Source organism: Nematolebias whitei, chromosome 13 (assembly GCF_014905685.2).
Source record: "Nematolebias whitei isolate Nwh7 chromosome 13, NemWhi1, whole genome shotgun sequence".
In the NCBI taxonomy this organism is placed as follows: domain Eukaryota; kingdom Metazoa; phylum Chordata; class Actinopteri; order Cyprinodontiformes; family Rivulidae; genus Nematolebias; species Nematolebias whitei.
This window is the reverse complement of record NC_056510.1, coordinates 17,310,085-17,336,278: the sequence shown is the minus strand read 5'-3', so window position 1 is coordinate 17,336,278 and position 26,194 is coordinate 17,310,085. Positions and strand designations below refer to the sequence as shown.

The following is a 26,194-nucleotide window of genomic DNA, read 5'->3' as shown; positions in this document are numbered from 1 at the left end:
TAAAGCAGGTGAAAACTACTACACCCCCCCCCCCCCCCCCCCCGTCACCCCCTCTCTCCTACAAACTCCGCATCTTTCCTCCTCCATCCTTCGGTTGCGAAGCTTCGGAGGATCATGCAACACATGAAGCCATGGCGAGCTCTGCTCCTTCTGGCGGTGCTTTACCAACCAGCATCTTCTGAGAAATACGGTAAGATGATTCTGATGCTGGGGAGCATCCACATGTGTGCTCCTCTGTTTAAGTTAAAGATGGTGTCTGTGTGTGAACACAGAGGATGGAACCTATGGAATGATGGAGAAGAGGAGATTTTGTTTATTTGTGGCATATAGGAATATTTGAAAAAATTATTATAGTAGTTACCTGACACAGCTTGTGCTTTTATTTTTTTTTTACAATTCTATGTCAAACAGAGGAAAAAACAGCCTCCTGCTCTAAATATGTAAAATAATAATAATAAAAATACAGGAGTTAGAAACAAGCAAGGCTTGATTAAATATAACTTTCTATATGCTCTTGTTATCTTGTGTATATGTTCTTCAATATGCTCTTTACTGAAAAGAAAGGAAAAAAAAACAACAACTTTAAAATTACGGTCTTAACCTGTTTACTCGTCATCTTTTTATTTTGTGCTCCGCAGTAGAAATCAACAACGTTGAGTCCGTAATAACAGCAACGGCATATTTGAGCTTGATCATTTTGCATCAGCTGATGATCTGCTGCTATTTGTGAAAGACAAACCAATGTAGTTGCTTTTGATGCCCGCCTGTCTTTTTACGGTCCCTGTGTAAATGTATGCATGCTTCTCCTGAACATGTAGTTGAAGTCATTTAGATGAAACAAACAACCTGATTGTTGTTCTCTTGCACTTCCTCTCTCCATCAAGAAAACAAGAGAGCATCATCAGTCCCCTACCCCCACCCCATGCATATATGCATATTCAATCATATATGTTATTTAACATGCTTCTATACATTCAGCTTGTGTTTTTAATTTGCTAAAATGTGTTGCACATCACATAAACATTTGTTTGAAGACACATTTTTACATCTGAAACAATCAGAGCAACAATAATACACTATTTTTTACATAAATGTTCATATACAGTACATATGAATGTTGCATATTTGACAAATAGTAACTGACATGTGTGCATTTATTATATTCCTTGTGAAATAAATTCAGAACAACAAGCAGTAACGTTTGCAAGTGTCTCAGATTTCATCACCTTGGAGAGGAATCTGTGGCTACTGTTGCTTCCTCTTGTTCATTCATCTATTAACACCTTTATTTTATTTTTTTCACACATAATTCATCCCACTCTTCGTCTCATAAGCTGTCCATCCATATGTCCAACCATCCATCCTCGCACACAAAACAGTATAATATTCATGTTCTTGGCAACCAGTTGTTTCCCAGAGGAGCAGATGTCCTGTTGCTATGACAAACGCTGATGTTGCTGACCACGATTGTGGGGTTAAGTGAAACCTATGGGTGCAATTTTACACTTCTAGCTGCACATTTTCTCTTCTACGTGCATAAAAAGGAGGATAATGGGGCCTGGAGCCATTCAGATGACGTTAAACTCGTGAACTTGTGCTGGTGTTTTGCTCATGCAGTACAAAAATAATAAAATGTTGATGTGTTTCTGGATTTGCTATCTGACTTTCCAGATGTTGTTGCTTGCAGATGTCATGTCCATGACATCAATTAACATGAGAGATCATATCTCTCCAGTTTTAGCTTCTCTCCACTGGCTCCCTGTCAAATCCAGAATGTAACCCAAAATCTTACTTCTAACCTACAAAGCTCTCAACAACCTAGCTCCATCTTATATTCAACATCTTATTGTTCCATATTTTCCTAACAGAGCACTTCGCTCTCAGACTGCAGGCTTACTCGCGGTTCCTAGAGTTTCCAAAAGCCGAATGGGAGGAAGATGTTTCAGTTATCAGGCTCCTCTCTTATTCATTCAATCTTTATTTATACAGGTTAATCCCACTGAGCCTCGGGGACTCGTTTACAAGATACCTTCCAGTTTCTGTCCGTAAAGCTGACACATTGACCAGTTTTAAGACTGGGGTTAAGACTTTCCTTTTTGATAAATCCTATACTTAGGGTTGGCTTGTCATGCTGTCTTAAATTTAGACTACTTGAGGATAATTAACCTCATTTCCTTAAATTATTTGTTAAAATGGAATAGTTTTAACTTGCTACTATTTCTTTCTTAACGTGATTCTGGACCTGCCATTGTGTATCTGTTCCTCCTTCCTGTTCCTCTCAAACCCAGCCAGTCGAAGCAGATGGCCACTTGTCCTGAGCCTGGTTCTAAAGGTTTCTTCCTCATGAGGGAGTTTTTCCTTTCCACTGTCGCCTTCATGCTTGCTCAAGATGAGATTTCTGTGATGGAGTTAAACTCAAAGCAGTCTGCTCCTCTGATAAATAATGTGAAATTATTATTTTTATATATGAATATTTCTGTTCAGTGACCTGAGATGACTTCTGTTGTGACTTGACGCTGTATAAATAAACTGAATTGAATTGAATTATTCTTGACTTCCCCCATTGGTTTATTATTGCCCACCGCCAAAGGTGGAGGCAACAGTGTTTTTGTTTATGTCTGAACTGGTGGATAAAAAAAAAAAAAAAAAAAACCTCTTTAAAAGTAATCAGTGAATCTGCATTTACAATAAAAATGTGTTGGAGTCAACCCAATTCAAGATGGCTGCCCCAGCAAACTGGTCCAAGGAAATACAAAAATGTCACTAACTCTGTCAATTTTACATCTACGAAGCTAAAATGTGGTGTGTTAGTGGCAGAGACTCATCTTTTACACACACTCTGAGCACTGATAGATCTCATAATATCACATGAGATCCTCATGACAATGTTCAACCAAAACAGCTACAACTCTGTCACTTATCATGAATCATAAGAAGATTTTTGTTTGAAGCTACAGCATGGAAGGTGCTGGGTGAGGTGCATTGTTTTAAGGTGTTCGACTTTTATTTTGAAGATTTATTTGATGCTTACAGGAAAATCCAGGCCATTAAGAGGTTGGTGTGCTGACGTTCTTAATGCCACAAGAATATGATTTAAATGGGGCAACGTTGTATGTAAGAAAAGATTATTTTAATAGTTTAACTCATGAAAAGAATACTTGCATTGCATGTGTAGCTTGTTCTCGAAGGATGAAAGTGTCATTTAATTTGAAAAGTATTCTGTTTTTTTTCAATTTTTGTTATTCTTTGTTCAACTTCTTTCTCAAATGAAAACTTTCCAGCTAAAATGCTTGATTCCTATCCAGTTTGGGATTTGTTTCCCTCATATATTTCGACAATTCATGTTTCTTTATTTTTACATATTTGTGCCTTTTTCATGTACATACCACAGAAAAAGACCCAAGTTGAGATGGGAGAGAAAAAAGCCAGACTGGGTTATAAATGTTTGCACTGCTGTGCTGCGGTTCCTATCAGCCACCTGCTTCTTCCCACACTTCTAACCCTCCAAGGTCTTACTCACCGAACTAAAATAGAATGAAAAATTAAACATAAAGGACACAAAAAACAGCACCGCTCACACCTTTAGTCACTGAGATCCAAAAGTTTGGAGTGAATGAAGCAGGAGATGTTGACTGAAAAGAATGAGGGAACTTTGAAAATGTTTTTTGCTCAGCACAAATAAAAATGACAACAAATTGAGAGTTTTAAGACAGATTTTGTTATTTTTATTTAATGATGCGCTGTAACGGAAGGCTCATTTTATTGACTACAAGGATTAGGCTGATTTTTATCAACATTTATGTCCTCGAAATTTAGTTTCTCCCATTGCTTGACCACATATTTACTGAGGAAGATTTTAATCTGTCGTCCCTGTTCTTGTTTTTCTCCGTCAGGTTGCCTGTTTGAGAGAAGACTGTGCACGAGGGATCAGTTCTGCTCCGACGGTGAGTAAAACACGCTCACACACAGAGGGAGGCATCGCTTAATACAATCTTATTTTTATAAAACTTGATTAAAAAGCTGTTGAGATATGGCACTTTCTAGTTGTTCTGTATCTCTGCAGTTTATTAGGTTTTTAATCCTGCAGTTGAAAACACACACACACACACACACACACACACATACACACTACACAGAACTGCCTGCATTTTTTCCAAAAGTCAAGGATCCTTCGTCACTCGGAGACGTTGTTTCTCCATCACCTGGTGCTTATCCTTTTCTCCATCTTTACCCAAGCCCCTCCCTTGCCCTGTCGTCTCCATGGCAACACTGACATCACAGCGAGGTCGACGCCCCCACAGTGTGCTGATACAGTGATGAGTCACTGACACGCGCTTACGTCCTTCTCTGTGGAAACGGCCCGTACGCACACATACGATCATTGAGCAGAATACTAAATGGATCGCAGACACACACACACACACCCACACACACACATGCAATGTGTGTCTGAATTAGGAAAATGACATAGAAAATATGCAGAGGGCTGCTCACATGTTATGTTTCTAACTAGACCTTTTATGTTTTGCATTTTAAGGAACCTATTATGCCAAATAAGCTTCAATAAAACATTTGAATTTTAGTGTAAGATAAATGATGTGTGATTCAAACCACCACAGTTCTGATAAACAGAGGTCCTGCAAAGACTTACATCTCAGTACTGAGTTGTGAAAAGAATAAAATAAGTCTTTAAGCATTCATAACAACACAGGGCCACAGCATAATTTGTAAAAACTGTTCGATTTTGGAGATATTAATTACAAAGTAGTATGTTATGAAAAATGATTATATTTGCTGCTTGAGTTCAGATTAAAGTCAAATTATTGCCTCTTGCTGAACCCCTTGTTTGGTTGTATGTAATAGCTGTAGCATTTGACATATGTAATTAACTCAGGTTCAACTGTGTAAATGTTGCAGGTTTAGCCCATACAGTATATTCATGTGACACGCAATGTCTTGACAATAAAGGTGACTTTATTGTCATTCGCACCACATGTGGTACATGAGGTAGAATAAAATTGTGCACTCAAGGTCCCAGTTACACCCAAAAATAGCAAAAATATAAAGTATAAAAAAAGAAACGGTATACAAGAATCTAAGATATACACTTTAACAATTATAATGTAATATAATACGGTGTATTAAACAGCAGCCTGAACATGAGTCTGTAGTGAGCAGATGGGTATGAACACAGCAGCTTAAAGGCTAGAAATTAGCAGCACAGATAAAGTGACATATTACCAATTAAAGTGGCATTACTGACCTGTTCATTAATATGTCACAGCATAGTTTTCAAAATAACTTTCAGTTAAACTACAGGCACTCCCACCAGCAGTTTTATTTATTCCTAATTTAACCTCATTGTAAGGGTGTGTGGTGTCTGTTAGGTGAGAGAAACATTAGTCCAGGACTAAGGACACATTCTACTTGCACTCGATGTTAATGCGCTACACAGTCACATACCATAGAGTTGTAATCTGAACAAATAGTAGGAAGTGACTAAACGACGATTTCCAGTTCATCTTGACACAACTGAGAGCTAATAGAGCTGAGTTAGAAGCTTTCTTTAAGCTTGAGGTGTTTGGATGTGTAGCAGTAAAATGTACTGAAGTGATCAGTAAATGGACTGTACTTATATAGCACCTTTCTATCTTATCAACATAGTCAAAGCTCTTTAAAACATAATCTGTGCCCTCATTTACCCATTCATACAGCACTCTATTAGATCTCTACAAAGATTAATCAGTGCATTATCACATTCATTCACCAATGGGACACACATCAGAGGCAATGAGGTGTTCATTGTCTTGCCCATGGACACTTCGGCATGTGACTGCTGGTGGAATCGACCCCCCAACTCTTGCATTGGAGGATGACTGCTCTAACCACTCAGCCACAGCCGCCCTAGCTGCTTGCAGTCGAAACACACAGTTGAACTGATCGAAACAAATCAGTGGAGCAGAGCCCTCTATCTGACAGCAGTAAATCTTAGCAAGTCAGTGTTTGTTGTAGTAAAAGCTAATTTTCTTCAACATGTAGCGCTCCTTGATGCTACATGTTTGTACAAACTAAACAAGCATGCAGACTCAGCGAGCACTGATTATACTGTATATATTTACAGATCAAGTGCAACACGTATATCCTTTCTGGCCCTATTTATTACCGGCATGTTTAGTATCCAGAAATAAAAATACTCCTGAAAAGAAGGAAATGTTTTGTGCTATTTAAAATGCAAACCTCTGCTCTTCAAAGTTGGTATATTTTTTATATTTTTCCTTTCTGGATCTTTAAAACTATGTTGCTTGTTCACAAAAAAATGGTCTTTTATGATGTGGATTAAAAATGTACCCAGTGTAAACAGCTGTGCACATCCAATATTTGGTCAGTAACGCAACATGCATGTTTATAGAGTGGAGAATAATGAACAGCACAAAGCTCCTCCCTACTGTGCAGCTCTTTTTTTTATTATCAACAAGAAGTTATACTATTTAAAATAAAATTTAATAAATTTAAAGCTAACTTCAGCCACTCTACATCATCAAAATGTTTTTATTTGAAACAAATATAACCCTTTCTTAGAAGAACAGCTCTGTCTCTTTACACCTGTAGTAAAAAAAAAAAAAATAAAAATCATAAAGAAATTGTATAAACGCATCTAGTCTAATCTCACTTCCTCACTTTGTGTCCTGCTAAACACATTGTTTATTATATAAAAATAAAAGCCAGAGTCCGGCATGGATCCAAATGTGCAAATCTGCTTCCTGTCCATCCTACATGGCTTATAATCAGAACCCACCAGTTTAATTCATTATTATTATTGCATGCAGGAGATATATAACTTGAGCTAATGTGCACACTGCTAAAAACCATTTGTTTTTGTTTTTAACATGTTTGCCACTGACATTACCCATTAGATTGTGCAGTATTGTCCAAGCCTTGAGACTGCCTGTTGATTAGTAAATGAAGGCAGAAGTGATTGCATCTTGTCAGGGAGCTGAGTGTTGCCAGATGGAACAAACAGGCTTTTCTTATAGGATTGATAAACACTTCAATCTGGACTTTACACAGCAGGACTCCCAGTGTACTGATCAGAAAGAGCAAACTTAGGTTATAACAATGATTATTCGCTAAGCAAAATGTACTGACTCAGTAAGTCAATGTTTACCGTGTGTTATTGGGCATTAGGGATGATCTCCTTCTGTTTGTTTGTACCATATATTTTTGTGTTTTTTTTTAATAAAATATTTGACTTTATGCATATCTAGAGCCACCTTTACTCACCTGCATGTCACCCAGCTCACATGACTCCTGATCTTGGTGGATCTCCTGGAAAGTGATAGGATTGCGGTGTGGTGACTTCTTGTCTTGTTTTTGGGCTTTGCCCATTCGAGCCACAGGAGCCAAGGCACGATCACCCTCGCTCCAAGGCCTAGTTCCAAGAAGTTAGCCTGTTTTTTTCTTTTCTGGGAAAAGTATTCAGATAATTCTAACAAAGTTAAGTCAGATCCTCCGGACGAATTAAAAAAATTAATAAATAAAAATTATTTGAACGTTTCATCTTTTATCCAAAAGACTTTGTCAGTCTGAGGAGCTGCACCAAACTCAGTCCATTAAATAGCACCTAGCATAGTGGATCAACTAGTTTGCTGGTCACAGCCGAAACTAGCTGTTCACGTGATAAAGGACCATCACACTAACAGCCAATCGTTAATGCCCTGATGGTCGCTTGCTATTCACAGAGGGCTGAATGATACTAGCAATAACAGCATTGTAAGAGGGGGACGATTAGACACCTTCAATCACCTCCAATTGGACAAGCGGCCGAGATGGTGTAGGGGCAGGGCAGCCGGCTCGGGCCCTGTAGGTCCTGGGTTCCATCCCCGGTCATTGCACATCTCGTGGTGTCCCTGAGCAGGACTCCCCATCCCCAGCTCCTCCCTGAGTGACTCCAAAGGCCACCCGCCACTCCGCCTGGTGGTGGATGGGTTAAATGCAGAGAGTCAATTTCGCCATTGTATGGAAACATACAATTATGACAATACATACATATTACTATTATTATTATTATTATTATTACAATTGGACAATTGGTCACTGAACAATCCGTACAGCATACATGCATCAGGATATTCTGATAATTATGTTGATTGTCTATCAAGGTCTTTGAATCACTCAGTCTGCCATGCCATGTGGAACCTTACCAGAGGTTCAGAAGTTAATTCATCAGACTACGTAGCACCCAGGATCCCCCCCCCCACCCCAAATTTACGTGAGTTACACGACTAAATTTTACGTGAGTTTTTGTAGCGAACTTAACTCCTCTCCTTCAAAGAAAGACAAAGAATCCGGTAATTTAAATAAACTATTCTGTAGCGTTTATTTTAAGTTTGAATGATGACAATAAAAATTATGGCAAATATGGAATATGAATGAACAGCCAATAGTATTATTTTTGAAAGTGAATGACAAATATGGAGACTTTGAGAAGGAGTTTAGATTCAATTTGGACTAAGGTTCTTAGCTCCTGACATTAAAATTTAGGTAAGCTTATCTCAGATTTGTGAATTTCATTATCTAAACAAAGTTGGCCCTTAGCGTTGTTCTCTCATCAGAAGGAAGATGTTTTCATCATACCAGAACACGTCCATTTCTCATTACCACAGCGGATATATGGAGGAGCCGGTGGCCTGCTGTCCCAAGAAGGATGTTGTTTCTCAGGGCTGTGGTCCGTTTGGCACATACCCTCTTGCTCCTGGGTGATGGATGCTTTAGGACTTCTTGGTTGACTCAGAGCCAACTTTCCACCAGGACAACTTCTTCATCATGACCGTTTTTCAAAGAGTCTCAGCAACTGCAATCAGCTGCTTGGAAACAACCACTCATTACATGTGCCTGGACAACACTCTCCAGCAGCTTCTTCCAGAAGACTCAACTTGGTGTCCTGTTTACTTGAGGACAGAAGACGTGCCTCTAATGTCCAACCAATCAGAGCACACAATGGCCTTTGTTAGAAAGGATTGACACCTTGTTTTACATAAACGGCATTCCCTTGAAAACAATGCAAGTTTGATCCTAGTGAAATACTGTCAAACAGTGGAGTGACTTTCAGTCTTTGTTCAAATGAAGTTAACTTCCCTTATTGCCATGACAACCAGTCTCTGTTAATAAGGCCAAGTGAAGTGAGTGTGTCAGGGTGGTCCAGGGGATGGGGGTAGAAAGAAACTTCCTGTGTCAAAACAGAAAGAAAGGGATAGTACTAGTAGAGACACGGTGTCTCTGAGGACGCCCCAATCTCTGATAAGGCCTTGGACTGACGCTACAAATCAATATAATGATAACCAGTAGGTTTTTGTTTGTCTTTTTTAAATGTCCTGATCTGTTAGACGGTCAGACCAATGACAACATCCTTTGTTGGTCTGAGAATACCTTAGCATTAAACACAATTTATCTGAGATGTCGCTTTACTTGAAAAATCTGTCTGCGCTAACATGACTCGTATCTCTATGCAGCTCCTGACATTTTTTTTTTTGTGTGTGTGTCATGTAAGATTTTAAAACACCTTTATCTTTACCGTTGTAACAGTTCATCCCTCCTCACTGTAGCTGTTTTGGTTGTGTGTGGATTAACCGATGTAGCGACTGCAGTGACTCATCAGTGCACCAAATAAAACGTCGTCTCTCATGCTTTATCTTTCTTCTCACCACACTTGCAGCCTACAGCAGCAATTTTGTCTCATGGCATGGTTTAAGTCTGCTCGATGACTTCTGTGATTTGGCTTTTGAGTATAATATCTCTGTAATCATAAATGCCTGTAAATATGACGTGTTTGATACACTTGTAAAGCAGGACTTCTCTTTTTTTTTTAACAGATTGAAACCAAATAAATTAGGAATCTTTCCAGTAAGATCCAAACAGTTTCAGTAAAGCTTATATTTTGGACCTTTTCTTTACCCCAGTGCAGTGCAACAAATACTTTGTAAAGCTCAGAACGATGATTCAGATGCACCTTTCTGGCTGAAGAGTCGAGTGGCGTGGGCTGCAGTTGACGTAATATACAGGCCTTGCTGCTTTTTTTTTTTTTTTTTTTGCACTTGTTTAATTTTCGTGTGATCATGAAAAAATTAATAGTTCTGAGAAAACTGCAAAATTAAAGGAGCTGTTTTGTTGTTTACTTTTATAATGTCCACAGCACAGAAATGAGCTTTCAGGGACAGAAACTTGTCGGCCGTGTGGTGACAAGCAATAAATATTTGTGGGCTGGATTTCAGAGTTATAACTCGCTGTAGGACAGCGTGCAGTGGCCAACTGATTGGATTTATGTCATGAGAAAGTTCTGCACAGATAAGCAAAATCATTTAACTAGTTTATGGTCAAAGATCAACTAAATCATTATACAAAATGTATAACTTTGTTTCAAGAGGCCAGTTAGAGCATGTTTACACTTAAATTGTGCTTTTTTTGCAGTTTTGTATTGCATAAACGCATCGTGCGTTCAGTTCTGTCTCTTAGCCAAGGCCCTGCTTCTTTTTCATAAATTTGAAAAATGTAATTAATGCATATATCACAACATATTACAAACTCTTTATACAAGAGAACAAATGTGTCCTCTATCATTATTTCCAGATGGTGCAAAAAGCTTGACTTTTAAAAGGAACAAAAACAACATGAGCTCATAACAACAGTGTTGGCTTCCTGTGTGTTACAAGACCGATGTTCAGATTTTTTTTTTGTTAGTTCTTAAAGCTCTTGTTTGTCTGGCTCCATCTTATCTCCAGGATCTTGTAGCACACCGTTCTTCCTCGGGAACACTGAAACCAGGCTCTGTCAGATGGTTCAAGAACTGAACTTAAGGCCAGCGGTGATCTGCTACTGATCTGTGGAATTATTTACTTTATTACAGTTAGACAACTTTGACCTGCTCTTAAGTACACATTTTTGTTCAATGGCCTTTGACTCAAGTTTTGATTAACAACTTTATTTATCATTTTATTATATTAATACTACTTTTTATCTTTTGGGGGATTTTAATAATCATTATTTTTACTATGAATCTGTTATATGTATTAACTGTACAGCCCTTAATTGCAGATTTGTTGTTTGTAAAGTGTTAAGTTAAATGACAGACTGATCAATCGATTGGTCAGTCTGTTAGTTGGTTAATTGATTGATTGATTGACTGGTTGATTGATTGATTGATTGACTGACTGACTGACTGGTTGGTTGATTGACTGGTTGGTTGATGATTGATTGGTTGATTGATTTGACTGACTGACTGACTGACTGATTGATTTGATTGATTGACTGACTGACTGGTTGGTTGGTTGATTGATTGATTGATTGAATGGTTGATTGACTGACTGTTTGGTTGACTGACTGACTGACTGACTGACTTACTGACTGGTTGGTTGATGGTTGATTGATTGATTAAAATTCAAACGGATACATTTTTGTACTCTTTGGTGCTCATTTTAACATTGTTTCATTTCTTGTGAAAAGAGATTCAGTTAAAAGCACTTGTTTCACATATATCTGCATGCCAAGTATATGATACATAGAAAGAACATGAAAATAAATTATGTTGCATATTTTACTAAGAAATGCTAAAATACATTTGATTTAATTTACCATACCAGCTTTATTTATAGAGCACTTTAAACACCTACAGGACCAAAGTGCTGTACACACAACAAAACAATCATACAGTAAGATAATAAAATTTGATACACACTTTGAAAAGACTAGCAATCCTTGCATTATAGTCATGTTTTAAACTAAGCATTTTGCCTTATATCATAGGTACCTGCAAATTTTTCATCAGGTAATCAGACTTTTTAAAGATAACAAACCACTGGGTGGTTTGGTGTTGTTGTGTGACACACACTGAACATGAAGCAAAATGAGGGCAGCCTGATGAGCTCAAAAAGAAGATTATAGATATTCATATTAAAGATAAAAGCTACAAGACCATCTCCAAGTAGCATCATGTTCCTGTGACCACAGTTGCCAAAATTAAAAAAAAAAGGTAAAAGGTTCAATGGACTGCACCCAACTTCCAAAGGCATGGATGCAAGAGGAAATGCAACCCCGGGTTGATCAGAAGGATGGTGTTTAAGGTAGAATAAGAGGCAATGAAATCAAGCAAAACCATTAAAATTATATGTTCAAAATTAAGGTACGTCACTTTCTGATCTTAACGTCCGTCACATTTTTAATACGTGCTCCATGGAAGATAACCCAGGAAGGCTCCACTAATGACAGACAACCACAAAGAAACGGACAGGAATTTAGCAAAATGCATGTTAACAAGCCCCAAAGTTCCTGGGGGAAGTTGTTGGAACTGATCAGAATCAGAATAAACTTTCTTGTCTTTGCACAGAAGCACAACAAAATTATATTTCATTACAGCCCATCTGAAGAAACACAAACAAACAACAGACAGGGTAGACAGGGTGTATGAGGCTGCAGCCTCACTGAGAGGTGCTTCCTTTTTCGTTAGCTTAGAAAAAGGGGAACACGAGAGAAGAGGTAAAAAAAAGTCATATCTTGCTGCAAAAAAAAACAGTACAAAAAAAAGCAACATACTAGTGACATAAAGACTTAAAAAAGGTTCACAGAACAAAGAGTAGAGCAGGGAAGGAGCAGGAGGGAAAAGTATCCGCCTTCGATGAGAGCAAGAAGGAAAAAAGAAAAACGAGACAAAACTGGAGCTGTATGTCACATCTGTTGTTTGTTAGTTTTTTCGCAGAAGTGTACCAAGAAATTAAAAACATCTGTAATTGTCCTATTAAAGCAAACAAGATTCGAGGGTTTCCTATTGTTTTCATATATATTTATATGTTTATTTCAGATGGGTTGTTCGGGCAGTGTCGAAGCTCCAAGCAAGACCAGGTCCAGTATCAGGTGACGGTTCCTGTGTTGAAGAGGATGCAGGAAGTCCTCAAACAGCTCATGCTACAAGGTAAGACAGAACCTCAACAAAAGACATCAACAAGTTTAATCGAGATCTGCTTCATAAATTAAATTGTATAACCCTATCAAGTTAGGTGTTTCTGATTTTAGAACATAGGTTTGTATAAATATGAGCATTTCAAGAAAGAGCTTATAGACAGTTTTTTCTTTACACTGAGCCTCAGTGTTTAAGTTTTTACCTTCCATTGTGTGTGTCTGTGTTTAGGACTGTCGTGGCAGGATGACATCACTCAGTATATCTTATCAAAAGAGCTGAAGAGAGTTCCCCACACCACTCTCTCGTCGAAACCCAACTTGTCATCGTCGTCTCCTCATTCCTCTCAGTGAGCATTTGTCCACTGATATTTATTAGGTAACACAGATTTACACAAAACAAACCCTCCATAGTAATCTGCCTGTGTTTCTGATGTGGCTGCAGGTCCAAACAGCACGTCCTCCACCACTCCAACTCTAAGTTAGGGTCCACACCTCCTGGTGGAAAATACATGGACTACATGATCGTCGAGCCTCCTCAGTCCCCGCTGCGCATGCAAACGGCATCTATTGATCCATACGCCTATCACCAGGTAAATCAGCACCCCCACCCACCAACACACACACACACATAAACAGTCCTTAACTGTGCTGAAGCCAAGGAAAGCATATTTATAAAGCGATCATTTCATCCACATGTGCTCCTACAGCAAAATTAAATCTGAACTCTTGCAATCAAACATCGTTCTAGCAGGTTTAGATTATAAATAATAGTGTGTCATATTTTGTCAGTCACAGCACAGATATGAAGATGACGTAGAGAGATCACTTCTGAATACGGGAGCAGGATACGCCCGCCCGTCTTTGAGGTATCAGGCGAGCCAGAGAGATCAGGAGCGCGACAGGCAGCTGCTGCAGGAAGCGCTGTCTCTGTACTTGGCATCCGGGCAGCCCTCTTATCGGCACCGAGGGGCCGCTCCCATGGCTCCAGCAGGTAAAGGGTTAAGGAAAGAAAGTTTTGTTACTGTTTATGAGAAATTATATTGCACTGACAAATGTGTTCAAAAAGCAAATTGATTTTGTTCAGGACATTTTGTCAATATGCATAATTTCATGTTTTAGATGCCCCCCATTTTCTTTTTTTCAAAGAAAAAAAGAAATTATCATAAAAAAGGAGAAATCATCTGCTTTGATTTTTCGTCTACATTATATTATGCTAAATATGGAAGTGTAAGAGGCAGCTGTTTGCTTTGTAGGCAAATATATGCAACGGTGTCAGTGGTGATGAGAAAAGTCCTTGTTTACAAGCTGAGAACTTTTAGTCATTTCAGTATCATCATCATTAACATGATCATCATCATCTTCTTCTTGAAACACAGTGAAAACTAAAAACACACTATATTAGTACATTCAATATAATGTACAAATTATTTTTTAATGGGTTAAATTATCTTTTTTTTAAATAGTCTTGCAAATGCAGTTGTTCTTTGGGCTTTGTAAAGGTATTGAGAACAAATTTCCTTCAAGTTTAGCATGTTTTTTTTTCTTATTAAAAACAATTAACACCAATATATAAATATTTTACCCATAAAAGCTCCTGTACTTGAATAATGTGTGCTTTTGTTACCACACAACTTAAGATACAGATAAAAAAACATGCTTCTTTTTACTTGTTCACTTTCTTCAGATTTCTAAGGAATACTCTAGAGCACATGTGCCAAAGTTAAGGCCCATGGGCCAAATCTGGCTCTTGTAAACATCTCATCTGGCCTCCCAAGACATTTTAAATGCATAATATTTTCATTGCTTCTCATTTTGCTTTACAAACTGAGCATACTTCTTTTAGTACAGACTTCTCATCACAGCTGGCTGACTTTGGAGCTAGAAAAAGGTTGGATTTTTCCATAATCTTTGATTTTAACCTGGAAAGAGTAACATAGAACAACAAATGGCACAAAATGAAACCAAGAAAAAGACATCGGGTATTGGACTTGAGTTAATGCATTGACTGAAATGACCCTGTGGCTCGGACCAAATTTTAATTTTGGCCCCCTTTTATAACTAAATTTGACACCCTTGATCTAGACATTGTTAATACATGCCATGTATGTAACCAATGTGGGAATAACTTGTGTTTAATGCAACTAAAGCAATGGGAACAAATTATGTCTCACCTTAAATAGCCAAACTGGCTAAGTTGTTGTTTATGTGTAGACGCAACCTTAATTTATGCTTGTATACATCATTAAGAAGCTCACATTTTGTTCCAGTTTATAGTCAAACAGTTAATGTCCTCAAAAAAATGTAATAATAATAAGAATAATAATAAGAATAAAAATAAATAAAACCTTACTTCACAAAGTCTGGAGAATTATTTTTGGGCATCACTTGGATCATCTCAGTGTAAGCAGAACGCACAAACTTTTGAACAAACTTTTGAGTAGTGCTGTAGGTGGGAAAACATGTAACTGTTTTAAAATTCACTGGCTTTTTTTATATACTAAACTTTTTTTTTTTTTTTACTTTGCTGTTTTGTAAGCTGGTCTCCCTTATTATGAGAACCTGGACTTGGAGATACCAGCGGACCTTGTGGAAGACTACACTCTACAGGAGAGACTCCGCACTGCAGGCAGGCAGCCAAATCTACAGAGTAAGAAAGCTCCACAGGACGTCAGTACCGGGCATAGAAACAACGGTAAACTTACAAATCCACATGTAAACTTTAAGTGGAATAGTGTGTATCACATGGACACATGTATGACTGAAACTTGGGATGTACTGCGCTTCTCTTAGATGGTTTGATCCAGAGGATATCGGGCGTCCTTCAGAGGTACAATGTTGATCCCAGGGATCTCAATCAGGAGCAGCTCTACAAGCTAGCCCTTATTCTGCAGCTACTGCAAAGCCAAGACAAAACAATCACAGCAGGTCCCATTTTTATGCCCATCTGTCAGAAAGAACTTAATTTCTTATGAAAACATCCAATCAAACTAGGTTATGTTTAGTATAGTTATGATCTGCAACCATTGTTGTCTCTCAATGCAGAACCAGTTGAGAAAGGCCTCATCACTCTCAAAGAGGTATGTTCATCCTTATTGTTTTCAGCACCCACGGAATGCAACCGTGCGCACTCACAGGCTTGTTACCATTCTTCTCAGATGCAGCTGTTAAAAAAAGGAAGTGTGTCCGAACCAGAGAAGCCTGCTCCAGCTCCAGGTCCCCCTGATGGTCCTCCCGCTACTTCCTCTGCTTCCATTCCAGATGCACCTCCGCTAAAGAGTGCCAGCATCCCCACGTCTGCCTCCAAGCCTCCTCAATCCACATCTGGGGATTCTGGGAAGGACTTTAAAGACCCACTTGTTGAGGGTACTGGAGCCAAAGAGGAGTACGGGTACATCGTCACCAACCAGAGGTCAGTACTTCTGATTACTGCAACAAACCCCAGCTCCCCAAAGTTAGACACAGCGAAGCAGGAGATGTTTACAAAGAACATGTCTCTTTTCTGTTGTAGTCATCTGAGTCTGTACAATGGAGTGAAACTGTTGGAGCTACTGGCTGATAAAATCCACCTGACAACCAGCAGCTTCATCAACATCAGGTAATGCTGTGATAACTTGCACATCTGTGTGTGACAGATCTTCTCTCCTCCGAAGCTTTGTACATGTGTGACCTTGTTTGTGTGTCGCCAGCGTGGTCGGACCAGCGCTGACTTTTCGAATCCGTCAAAACGAACACAACATGACGGCTGCAGAGGTGGCTGCCAAGGCCGGTGAGACTCACACAATAGCACCCACGATACATTCATGCATTGAATGATGACGTGACAACTGCGTATTGTTTTTACAATTTTGTTCACATCCCCAAATCTTTTTTTTTTATTTTTTTTTTTTACCTTGACAGTATCTGAGAAAAACTATCTGGAGTCTGAGACGGGTCTGAAAATAGTACAAACTGGAGTTGGAGAGGTACTTTACACACATGAGATACACCACCGCAGCCTCCTTTTGCACATGTGAAGCAGTTGTCAAGGCAATACGGCTATACAGTCATTAGTTTTTATTAATAAACCATCTCAATTGTAACCGAGTCACACACGTGCCCCAGTTTGAGAGATTAACAGACCAGCTAGGGTCAAACGTCATCACATTTTACTGCTCCTGTTTCTTCAGTCCGCACATATCTGTGGCTGATTTTGTGTTACAGTATAGTCGAGCGTATACGATGGGTTTGCTATTTCTCAGTGGGAATATTTTTACACGTTACATCCTATTTGTCTTTCACTGATAGCACAAGAATCATTGCTTTTTAAGGCCAAATCGTCTCACCTGTAAGGCTTGTTGTTCATCTGCATCTAGCGTTGTGCTGCTGTAGTGCTGTGAGTCACTGTTTTATTTTTTCCCCTCTTGAGTGCATGTGTCACCGTGGACAGAGCTAATGTGTGAGGCGATGCTTTCTGACACCCAGCATTTCTCTTGTTGCCATGGCTTTTCAGCTCCTTCGACCCCCTCCCCTCACTTTGACTCCCAGATCCCAGGTGCTATGGCAACTGTCATACAAGTGTCAATAACCTCATTATTCACACAAACAGCCTCTATGTTTCCCTCTCTTTGAGTGTATTAAATTATTAGCAGTTTTAGTGTAGGATAGCAAACACATGCAGATAATCTATTAGGCTTTCCACCTGTCACTATATGCATTGTTCATTTTAAAGGCCGTCATAATGGTTTATACATGAAGGTTGTTGCAAATGTACATGACCCACATCAAGTCATCATCAAGTAAACGTTATCATTTCCTTAGCAAGTCAACAAACAGCAGTCCATGTATTCTGATCTATGAGTTGCTTTTTGCAGCTGACCTCTAAGCTTCATTTCAGGACCGGTTTAATTATTTCCTCTCATGGTGATCTTGCTGTAAAAAGAATTTGTGTGCATCTATGTAAACACACTACAGTGAGTCTAATGGCAGTCTGTAGGTGTGGGTAGCATAGTGCAAATGGTTTGAAGAGAAGCTGAAGGACAGGTGGAATGCTGCGGTTAGGGCAGCACTGTTGTGAGGCATGTCCCCCCGGGATGGTTGGATGGTCTTTCCGGAGCCTCAGCTGTCTTTTTAATGGATTTATGGGGGCACTCTGCCTTAACCTTTCAGACCTCTGTCTGTAAAACTCAGCCTCAGCTGCTCGTTCAGCTCACACAGCTGTCCTGTGCAGTTTACTGAGAGTCAAAATCATTAAAAATGAAATGAGTGACCTTTGAATTATAGTTGTAAGAGAGCGCAAACCCCTGGAGCAGAGGCTTAACTCGGTCTATCAACTAAAGTTCATGTGGAGGAATGGAGATAACTCACTTACCGGATAATAATCCATTTTGTGTGTGTTCTGTCTCCTCCACCACTTTGTGGTTTCCTCCTTCCTTAGAGGACAGATGCACGGGGTCTCCCTCAGGTAACCAGGGTTCCTCAGGGTTCCAGTGGGACCGTCATCACCCTAGTTTCCATGGCAGTGGTGGGAGGTGTGCTGGTATTGGCCATGGCCATCGCTTGTTTCAGACATTATGCTCACCAAGTGGCCAATGGCAAGCTTGGCCTGGGGCCAGAGGGGGGATCAGAAACACACTTTGACTACCAGGTATGACAACAAACAGAACTGGAACACAACTGATATGATAGGAATTGCCAGATAATAAATAAGGGATCGTAAATGCATGAATTTACTTATACGTATAAAGTTTATTGCAACAGCATCTAATCTACTCTTTATCAACAACAACAACAAAAAGATCTAATAGATGAATAAATCCCATACCTAATGCCAATTTTTGTTTAATCAGGAGCTATGTCGGCAGCACATGGCATCCAAATCCTCTCTGTGTCGCCAAGACTGTGTTGGAGGAGTAAGCGGCGGTATGGCAGGGTCTGCCACAGGACCGGGTGCAGGTGGACGAAGAGGCACCGACACGTCTCGAGTCAGCAGCGTTTCCTCCCAGTTCAGCGACGGGCCGCAGCACAGTCCATCCTCCACCCACAGCTCCACCCCATCCTGGAGCGAGGAGCCAGCCCAGTCCAACATGGACATCTCCACAGGTCACATGATACTGGTGCGTGGTGGAAAACTACTCCCTAATCCTGCAGAATTCATCCCACACTGTGCAAATATTTACTCTGTCATGCGCTGCCTCTCGCGCAGGCCTACATGGAGGACCACCTGCGTAATAAGGACCGGCTGCAGAAGGAGTGGGAGGCGCTGTGCTCCTATCAGGCTGAACCGTGCTCTGTAGCTGTGGCTCAAGACCCCGCCAACATGGACAAAAACAGACACGTGGAAGCCCTGCCCTGTTAGTACATCAATCTCTAACGCCGTCTGATCATTCCCGTCACTTCTGTAGCTGCAGAGGCTTGAACGGTGAAGCATGCTTTATCCTTCCAGATGATCATTCCCGTGTGAAGATGAAGACCGAAGCAAACTCCAGTAAACAGGATTACATCAATGCCAGTTTCATTGTAAGCATTCACACGTCAGTGTGTTGCAGTAATCTGGCTCAATAGTTTACTTGCTTAGTTTTTCTCCTAATCTAAAGTAAATATTTGCTGCGTGCGGCCGAAGGCGAAGCAGCAGTACTGTTTGTGCGTTCGTCTGGTACCAAAGTATCTCATGCTGACCCATTAAATAATTATTGGCATTGAATGCACATCTACAACTGGTTAACTTATGGAATCAGCTTAATATGGTGGCCAGATCCAACTGAACCACAATAACTAAATAATTTTGAATAATATTGACTTCAAATTGAAAAATCAAATTCAAAATCTTTGATTTAAAATGTTGCCATCAACAATTTGGAGTCAACTCTGTCTGTTAGCAACATATCATACGAAACATTAAAGGGATTTTAATGAAACTTTCAGGAAGTAATTCTTGAACGCACCTCTACAACTGATGACATTTAGTAGCTAACAAAATTCAAGTTGGCCTCCACAGCCAACTGAACTTAGCAAACACACTAATGACTATATGTCAGGCAATTTTAAATATTATGAGCTAAAACTTGGCATGGTTGTAGCTGAGCATCCCCACTAACACATACTCCAAGCTCTATATATTGTGCAATAGCTTTTCTTAAGAATGTATCAATAACTGCTAGATTTAAACTTGTTTCTCTGTTAGCAAAATATCTTATGAACAAGTAAACAGATTTTAGTGAAACTCTCAGAATGGAATCATTGGATGCACATCTAAAGTTTTTGGAGTCAGCCCAATTCAAGCTGGTTGCCATGGGTAATCAACCAAACACAAAATACTGTTATAACAGTCGATTTCACACGTATCAAGCAAACGTTTGGTGCGGCTATAGCAGCGTTTCAACCCCAACACGTACTTTAAGAGCTTAATGCATCTTTTAAGATCTCATGAGATCATGCATAATTGTGCACATTACAAGATTTGATCAAAACGACTAAAACTCCATATTTTTCTTTTAATAATAAGATTTAAGATTAAAACTGTGGCGTGAAAAGAGGCCGGTGACCTGCGTTCCTTCAAGGAATGCTAGGTCTTTAAAGTCAGATGTTTTTTGTGTGTTTTTACCAACAAGGTCAATAAAACAAATACTAGTTCAATGATAGTATGTTATGTGTACAACACAGTCTTTGCACCCTCTGTAAAGCTATTTTACGCCTCATAGAATGCATTTATTTAGACTTGTTCTTATGACGCATGTCTCGGGAAACCTGTGTGACTCTCATCTGTTTGCCCTTTAATCTAGTTTGACCATGACCCCCGCCAACCAGCTTACATTGCCACCCAGGGACCTCTGCCCCACACTGTTGTGGATTTTTGGCAGGTGAGTTCAGTTTTGGTTTTTCCATCTTTTATGTTGTTGTTTCTGTCAGATTACCTACGCTTCCATGCACTTAACAAACAACTACAATAAATAAAGCACATACTTGACAAAGTGCTTCCATTAAACTCAGGACAGGCCACATAATTATTCTTCTAAAATGACGTTCAAACACCACGTTTGCTTCGGCCTGTGTTTATGCACATATCTGTTTTCTTTCTTCAACGTGCAGATGGTTTGGGAGAATGGGTGCACCGTGATCGTGATGATGACAGCTCTGGTAGAGGACGGGGAGAAGCAGTGTGAACGATACTGGCCAGACGAGGGCTCCTCGCTTTACCACATCTATGAGGTTTGTCACAACTCCTGTGTAAACAATCCATTATATAGTGAGCAGAAATAGTTGTAGATAAATATTGGAAAATTGATGATTTGGGGAAAGCTTTTTCAGCTAATTCCACATTTTTTGCACTCATTTCAACTTTTTCAGCCTAATTCAGCAAAAATGTGCTCTCTTTACTTCCTTCTGGTGATTTAAGCTTCTTTCTGCTTTTTAAGCTACAATTTTACTGTTTTTTTTTTTTGCTAATTTCTTTTTTCAGATATATTCCATTTTTAGTGCTAATGTTTACTTCTTTCAGCCTAATTGAGCAAACACATGTTATTTCTGCTTTCTTCTGCTAATTTAAGCTTGTTCTAACGTTTCTGCTACCATTTTAGCAATTTTAGCTAATTTTAGCTGTTTTCAGATAAATTTAAGTTTTCAGCTAATGTCACAGTTTTGACACTCATTTAAACTTTTTCAGCCTAATTTAGCAAAAATGTGCTCTCTAAACTTGCTTCTGATAATTTAAGTTTCTTTCTGCTTTTTAAGCTACTTTTTAGTTGTTGGGTTTTTTTGTTGATAATTTCAGCTATTTTCAGATAATTTCCACTTTTTTGCGCTCATTCTGCTTCTTTCAGCTTAATTGGGTAAACATATCCTCTCTTTACTTCCTTCTGCTAATTTAAGCTTGTTCTACTTTTTCAGCTAGCTTTTCTCTTTTTTAAGATATACAGGTAATTTCAGCTGTTTTCAGATAAATTCAAGTTTTTCATTGTAATTTGTGCTACTTTCAGATATGTATGCTAATTTCAGCTTGTTATGTTCCTTTCAGCTATTTTCTGCTAGTTTCAGCTTTTTCAGCAAGTCCAGCTACTATTTAGCTATTTTATGCTAATTTTAGCTTTTCCAACTAATTCAACATTTTTAACTCATTTCAGCTCAGTAAGTGGAAAGAGCTTAAACTACCATAAGCTGGTAGTTTAAGCTTGACTTTCATCTTCTTTTCAGCTACTTGTTGCTAAGGGGCAGATATAACGTTTTCTTTTTTCTGCAGCCTTTCATTTTTATTTGTGATTGTATCTTTTATTGTATATTGTATTGTTTTGTTTTTCTTTTATAAAACTAATAAAGTTATAATAATAAAATAATAATTTCAACTTTTTTAGCTAATTTCCTCATTTTTGTGCTAATTTCTTCTTCTTTAACATAATTCATCAAATATAGGTTCGTTCTGCTTTCTTCTGCTAATTTGGCTTGTTCTTCCATTTCAACTACATTTCAGCATGTTTTTAGCTCATTTCAACAAGTTCTTCTGCAATAAGCATTCACACTGCATTTTTTGCAGGAAATACAATTTCTCCTGTTAAAATATAAATGTTGTACCCCAATAAAAATGCATTACATTACGCATAAATTGTTTGTTGCACTATTCAGTCACCTTGGAATAGATGTCAACTTAAAACTGTTTTCTGTTGATGGGGATTTGAAAAATCTTGACATATTTTCAATCTTCACGTTCTTACAAAGTTGCAAACACTCTTCTCTGAGTCTCTGCCTGCCGTTGTTTCCGCTTCTTATCTCCCCGTTTGTCCCTTTGTCTCGTTCAGGTGAACCTGGTGTCTGAGCATATCTGGTGTAAAGACTTCCTTGTGCGCAGCTTCTATCTGAAGAACGTCCAGACGCAGGAAACGAGAACCTTGACACAGTTTCACCTGCTGAGCTGGCCGGGCGACGGGATCCCCACCTCTACTCGTCCGCTGCTTGATTTCCGCAGGTATCATCAATAACGCTAAGGTTCTTTGTACAAGATTCAGTCTTTTTCTATAGATCAACTTAAATTGCCTTCTTCAAATCCACCACCTCTCCTGTTTGTTGTCCCATCCTCTTGGTCTTCTAACATGACATATTCCAATCTGGCATCCTCGCTTATCATTTCCTCGATTATCCATCCACCATCTTGGCTCCCTCTCCCTCTGTTTCAGTGTGCAGGTTGATCGGTTTGTATTTTAACATCTCCCAGTGTCATTTTTGTGGTTTGCAGCTAGTACTCTGGCTCCAGTTGCATAGTCACAAAAATGAGCATTGGCAGGTGTGATTGGCTGCTGCAAGAGGGACAGTGAATCTGTGGCTTCTTCTTCTCCTTCTCTTCCATCTGTCACCTCATGCAGCGGAGTTTCTTCCCGTCCTGTCAGTGTCCCTCAATGTAGAACTAGCTGCCTTTCTGTCCATTAACAGTTTTTTTTTTTTTTTTATATTTGTGTCGCTTTTACTTTAGTTGCTTTTAATTTCACCCCAAAACTTAAGTCAGCTAATCAAAGCAACTTAACCGGCTTCTAACTCTCTGTTTTATGGATTTAGTGATTTCTTTGACAGATCAGCTGTTGTATATTTATTACATTTTTTAAACAAGCTGTTGGGAACTTTTTAACAAATTAGTTCATAATCAAACACCTGTTCTTGTCCTCCCCGTTTATTTTTTATTTTTTTGTGTGATCCTTTATTCCTGCTCTTTAGGAAGGTGAATAAGTGTTACAGAGGTCGATCCTGCCCCATCATCGTTCACTGCAGGTAGAACATATACAACATATCAATATAGATATTCTGATTGGTAGTTGTGCTTTGATCATAAGTATATATATATATATATATATATATATATATATATATATATATATATATATATATATATGTCTGTCATTTCCACAGTGATGGTACTAGCAGGACTGGCACATATATTCTCATTGACATGGTGCTGAATCGTATGGCTAAGGGTGAGTCACTCTCACAAACACACACACACACACAGGTTTGTTTTGCTATCTTTATGGGGCCTTTGCATTGACTTCCATTCATTTTTCATTCATTTCTATAGCCTAACCATGACCTTTATCCTTAACCTAACCATTACCAGTACATACCTAACCCTAAACCTAACACATCCTCAAGTCACACCTTAGTCTTAAACCTAGCTCCTAACCCACCAACGGGACTTCTTCTTATGGGGCCCGGGCTTTGGGCCCCATAAGGAGCAGTTGGTCCCCACAATGTAGTATAAGTTGGAAAAATGGGCCTCACAAAGTAGCATAAACAAGGACACACACACACACACACCGAGAGGATATATGATGACTAATTATTTAACGTGGAGTCAAACAGATTTGCAGTTTTGAGAGGACATTGTTTAGATAGATTGTTTAGATTTAGACAGGATTCACCTGTCTAAAAAAAGGTTGAATGAATGAAAAGGATCCATGTTATGGAGTAATGTTGACCAGTGACGAAGATGTTATACCTATTATGAACACTAGAGGGGGCTATATTCAACAAAATGTTTAATTCATGTTACATTTAAATGTTTTACACACTGATTGGAAATGTATGCTTGACTTTTTTAAAGTGATTGTTGCCTCAAGTAATTATTATCATTTTTATTAAAGTCTGAATTTAATATAAAGTTAATTAGAAACTGTGAAGTCACTTAATTTTATTTTAGACAATGCATGCATTTTAAATGCGTTTAGCACACAAATACAGTAGAACCCAAGTAAAGGTCTAATAACCTTTGTCATATTTTAGATCAGATCTTGGTTTTAAATAACATCCTGAAGATGATGCTTTTTTTTTAAAGTCAGCGTTAAGCACAAACATTTACTAACTGTTTGTGATGCTGTCACTGTTCCTGCCATTAGGAGTGAAAGAGATCGACATTGCCGCCACATTGGAGCACATCAGAGACCAGAGACCGGGCCTGGTCCGCACCAAGGTACTGTCTGTGTGTGTGTTTGTGTGTGTGCGCAAGATCAGTATGTTTCAGTACGACTCTTCATGACTTCATCATAACCCAAATGTCTCGCTCTTCCTGATCAGGACCAGTTTGAGTTCGCTCTGACAGCCGTTGCCGAGGAGGTGAACGCCATCTTGAAAGCTCTGCCACAGTGAGACGCAGCTGAGGAACATGCTGACGACACATGCAGGCACACAAAAAACACACAATCTCCACAGAACACATTCATTCACATATTTCCAGAACAAGGAAAATAAATCCGATCAGCCGTTACCAGATTTTAACACGCAGTGTTTTCCCACCAGTTTACACCTTTTTTTAGGTGCCACAACTATTTTTGGAGCTTAAATTTGATGAAAAGTGTAGTCAACAGTTATGGTAAAGATGCAAATATGCGAAGCGGAGCACGTTTCTACACAAATTTATTCCGTTTCTGCTCTATAAATAAATCAATCCGAGACAAGGACGCGGTTATCACATGTGAAATCAACAAACGTCTGTGCCTGTGTGAAGACAGATTAAATCCCCCCCACTATTCCTTATCGGATTAAAGAATATTTATAGGGTCACAGTTAAACGTGAACAGATATACCTCCATATGACAAAAGGTGTCATAATCATGGAACAGATTTTTTGTACTTTTCACTGGATACACCAAATTCTCTGTTCATTCTGATGTTATAATTGGATCAATGTTAAAAAAAAAAAATGTGTTAAAAGTACCAAATATGTACGACCATCTTACTGTACCAGAGTAAGATTACTCTCGAATTTAATACTTTGGATGTGATGTTTTGTGTCCAAATGAAAAAAAAAAGTGTAAACTGCTGTCAAGTGTGTTGATTTCTATTTTTTTTTTTTATTATTAAAAAAGCTCGTCTTTGCCCTGCAGATTGAAGTGTTTGCTTCCAGTTCTGCTTCTTAAGTAATCAGTACTAAACATTGAAGTGCACATTACAATTATCTCCTTATTTTTGTATACAAATTTACTTTAATTGTATTTTTTTTACGGTTTAACTCAATGTGCAACCTTGTGATTAATGTATATAACTCATCCTGATGACCGTGTTTATTTCATGTAGCAAACAAATGGAAAACAAATATAAAAATGTATTTTTGACTTGAACTAAATAAATTTGTGATGTGATGCAGCAGAAAATCTGTTTCTAATTGTGTGTTCAGATATGATCTGTAAAATATTCATTTGGACATTAAACCATCTTTAAATAAGTTGATTTTTTTAAGTTAACATTTAACTTTCTTCTTGCAACAATAACAAACTAGAATACATTTAATGAGAGAAATAAA

General features: G+C 38.7%; 1 protein-coding gene across 1 annotated transcript; it reads left to right on the top strand.

Annotated features, from left to right (window-relative positions):
* The first annotated feature begins 73 nt into the window (after nt 1-73).
* On the top strand, nt 74-26,045 carry ptprna (protein tyrosine phosphatase receptor type Na). Its single transcript, XM_037686910.1, has 24 exons — nt 74-190; nt 3,894-3,944; nt 12,848-12,958; nt 13,175-13,292; nt 13,388-13,535; nt 13,735-13,936; nt 15,482-15,637; nt 15,736-15,870; nt 15,988-16,022; nt 16,101-16,354; nt 16,454-16,540; nt 16,632-16,711; nt 16,843-16,907; nt 18,359-18,568; nt 18,771-19,037; nt 19,127-19,274; nt 19,367-19,440; nt 20,703-20,780; nt 21,010-21,129; nt 22,710-22,876; nt 23,617-23,670; nt 23,809-23,873; nt 24,792-24,865; nt 24,970-26,045. Exons 1-24 carry the CDS (start codon nt 115-117, stop codon nt 25,039-25,041), a joined length of 2,847 nt encoding a protein of 948 aa, XP_037542838.1. The 5' UTR covers nt 74-114; the 3' UTR covers nt 25,042-26,045.
* Nucleotides 26,046-26,194: the final 149 nt, after the last annotated feature.

What these genes read in the sequence shown, in the direction of transcription:
- ptprna (XM_037686910.1), top strand. Translation starts at nt 115, where the DNA reads ATGCAACACATGAAGCCATGGCGAGCTCTGCTCCTTCTGGCGGTGCTT. An exon ending in GGATCAGTTCTGCTCCGACG is followed by an intron (nt 3,945 to 12,847) that starts GTGAGTAAAACA and finishes TGTTTATTTCAG; the next exon opens with ATGGGTTGTTCGGGCAGTGT. An exon ending in AGCAGCTTCATCAACATCAG is followed by an intron (nt 16,541 to 16,631) that starts GTAATGCTGTGA and finishes GTGTGTCGCCAG; the next exon opens with CGTGGTCGGACCAGCGCTGA.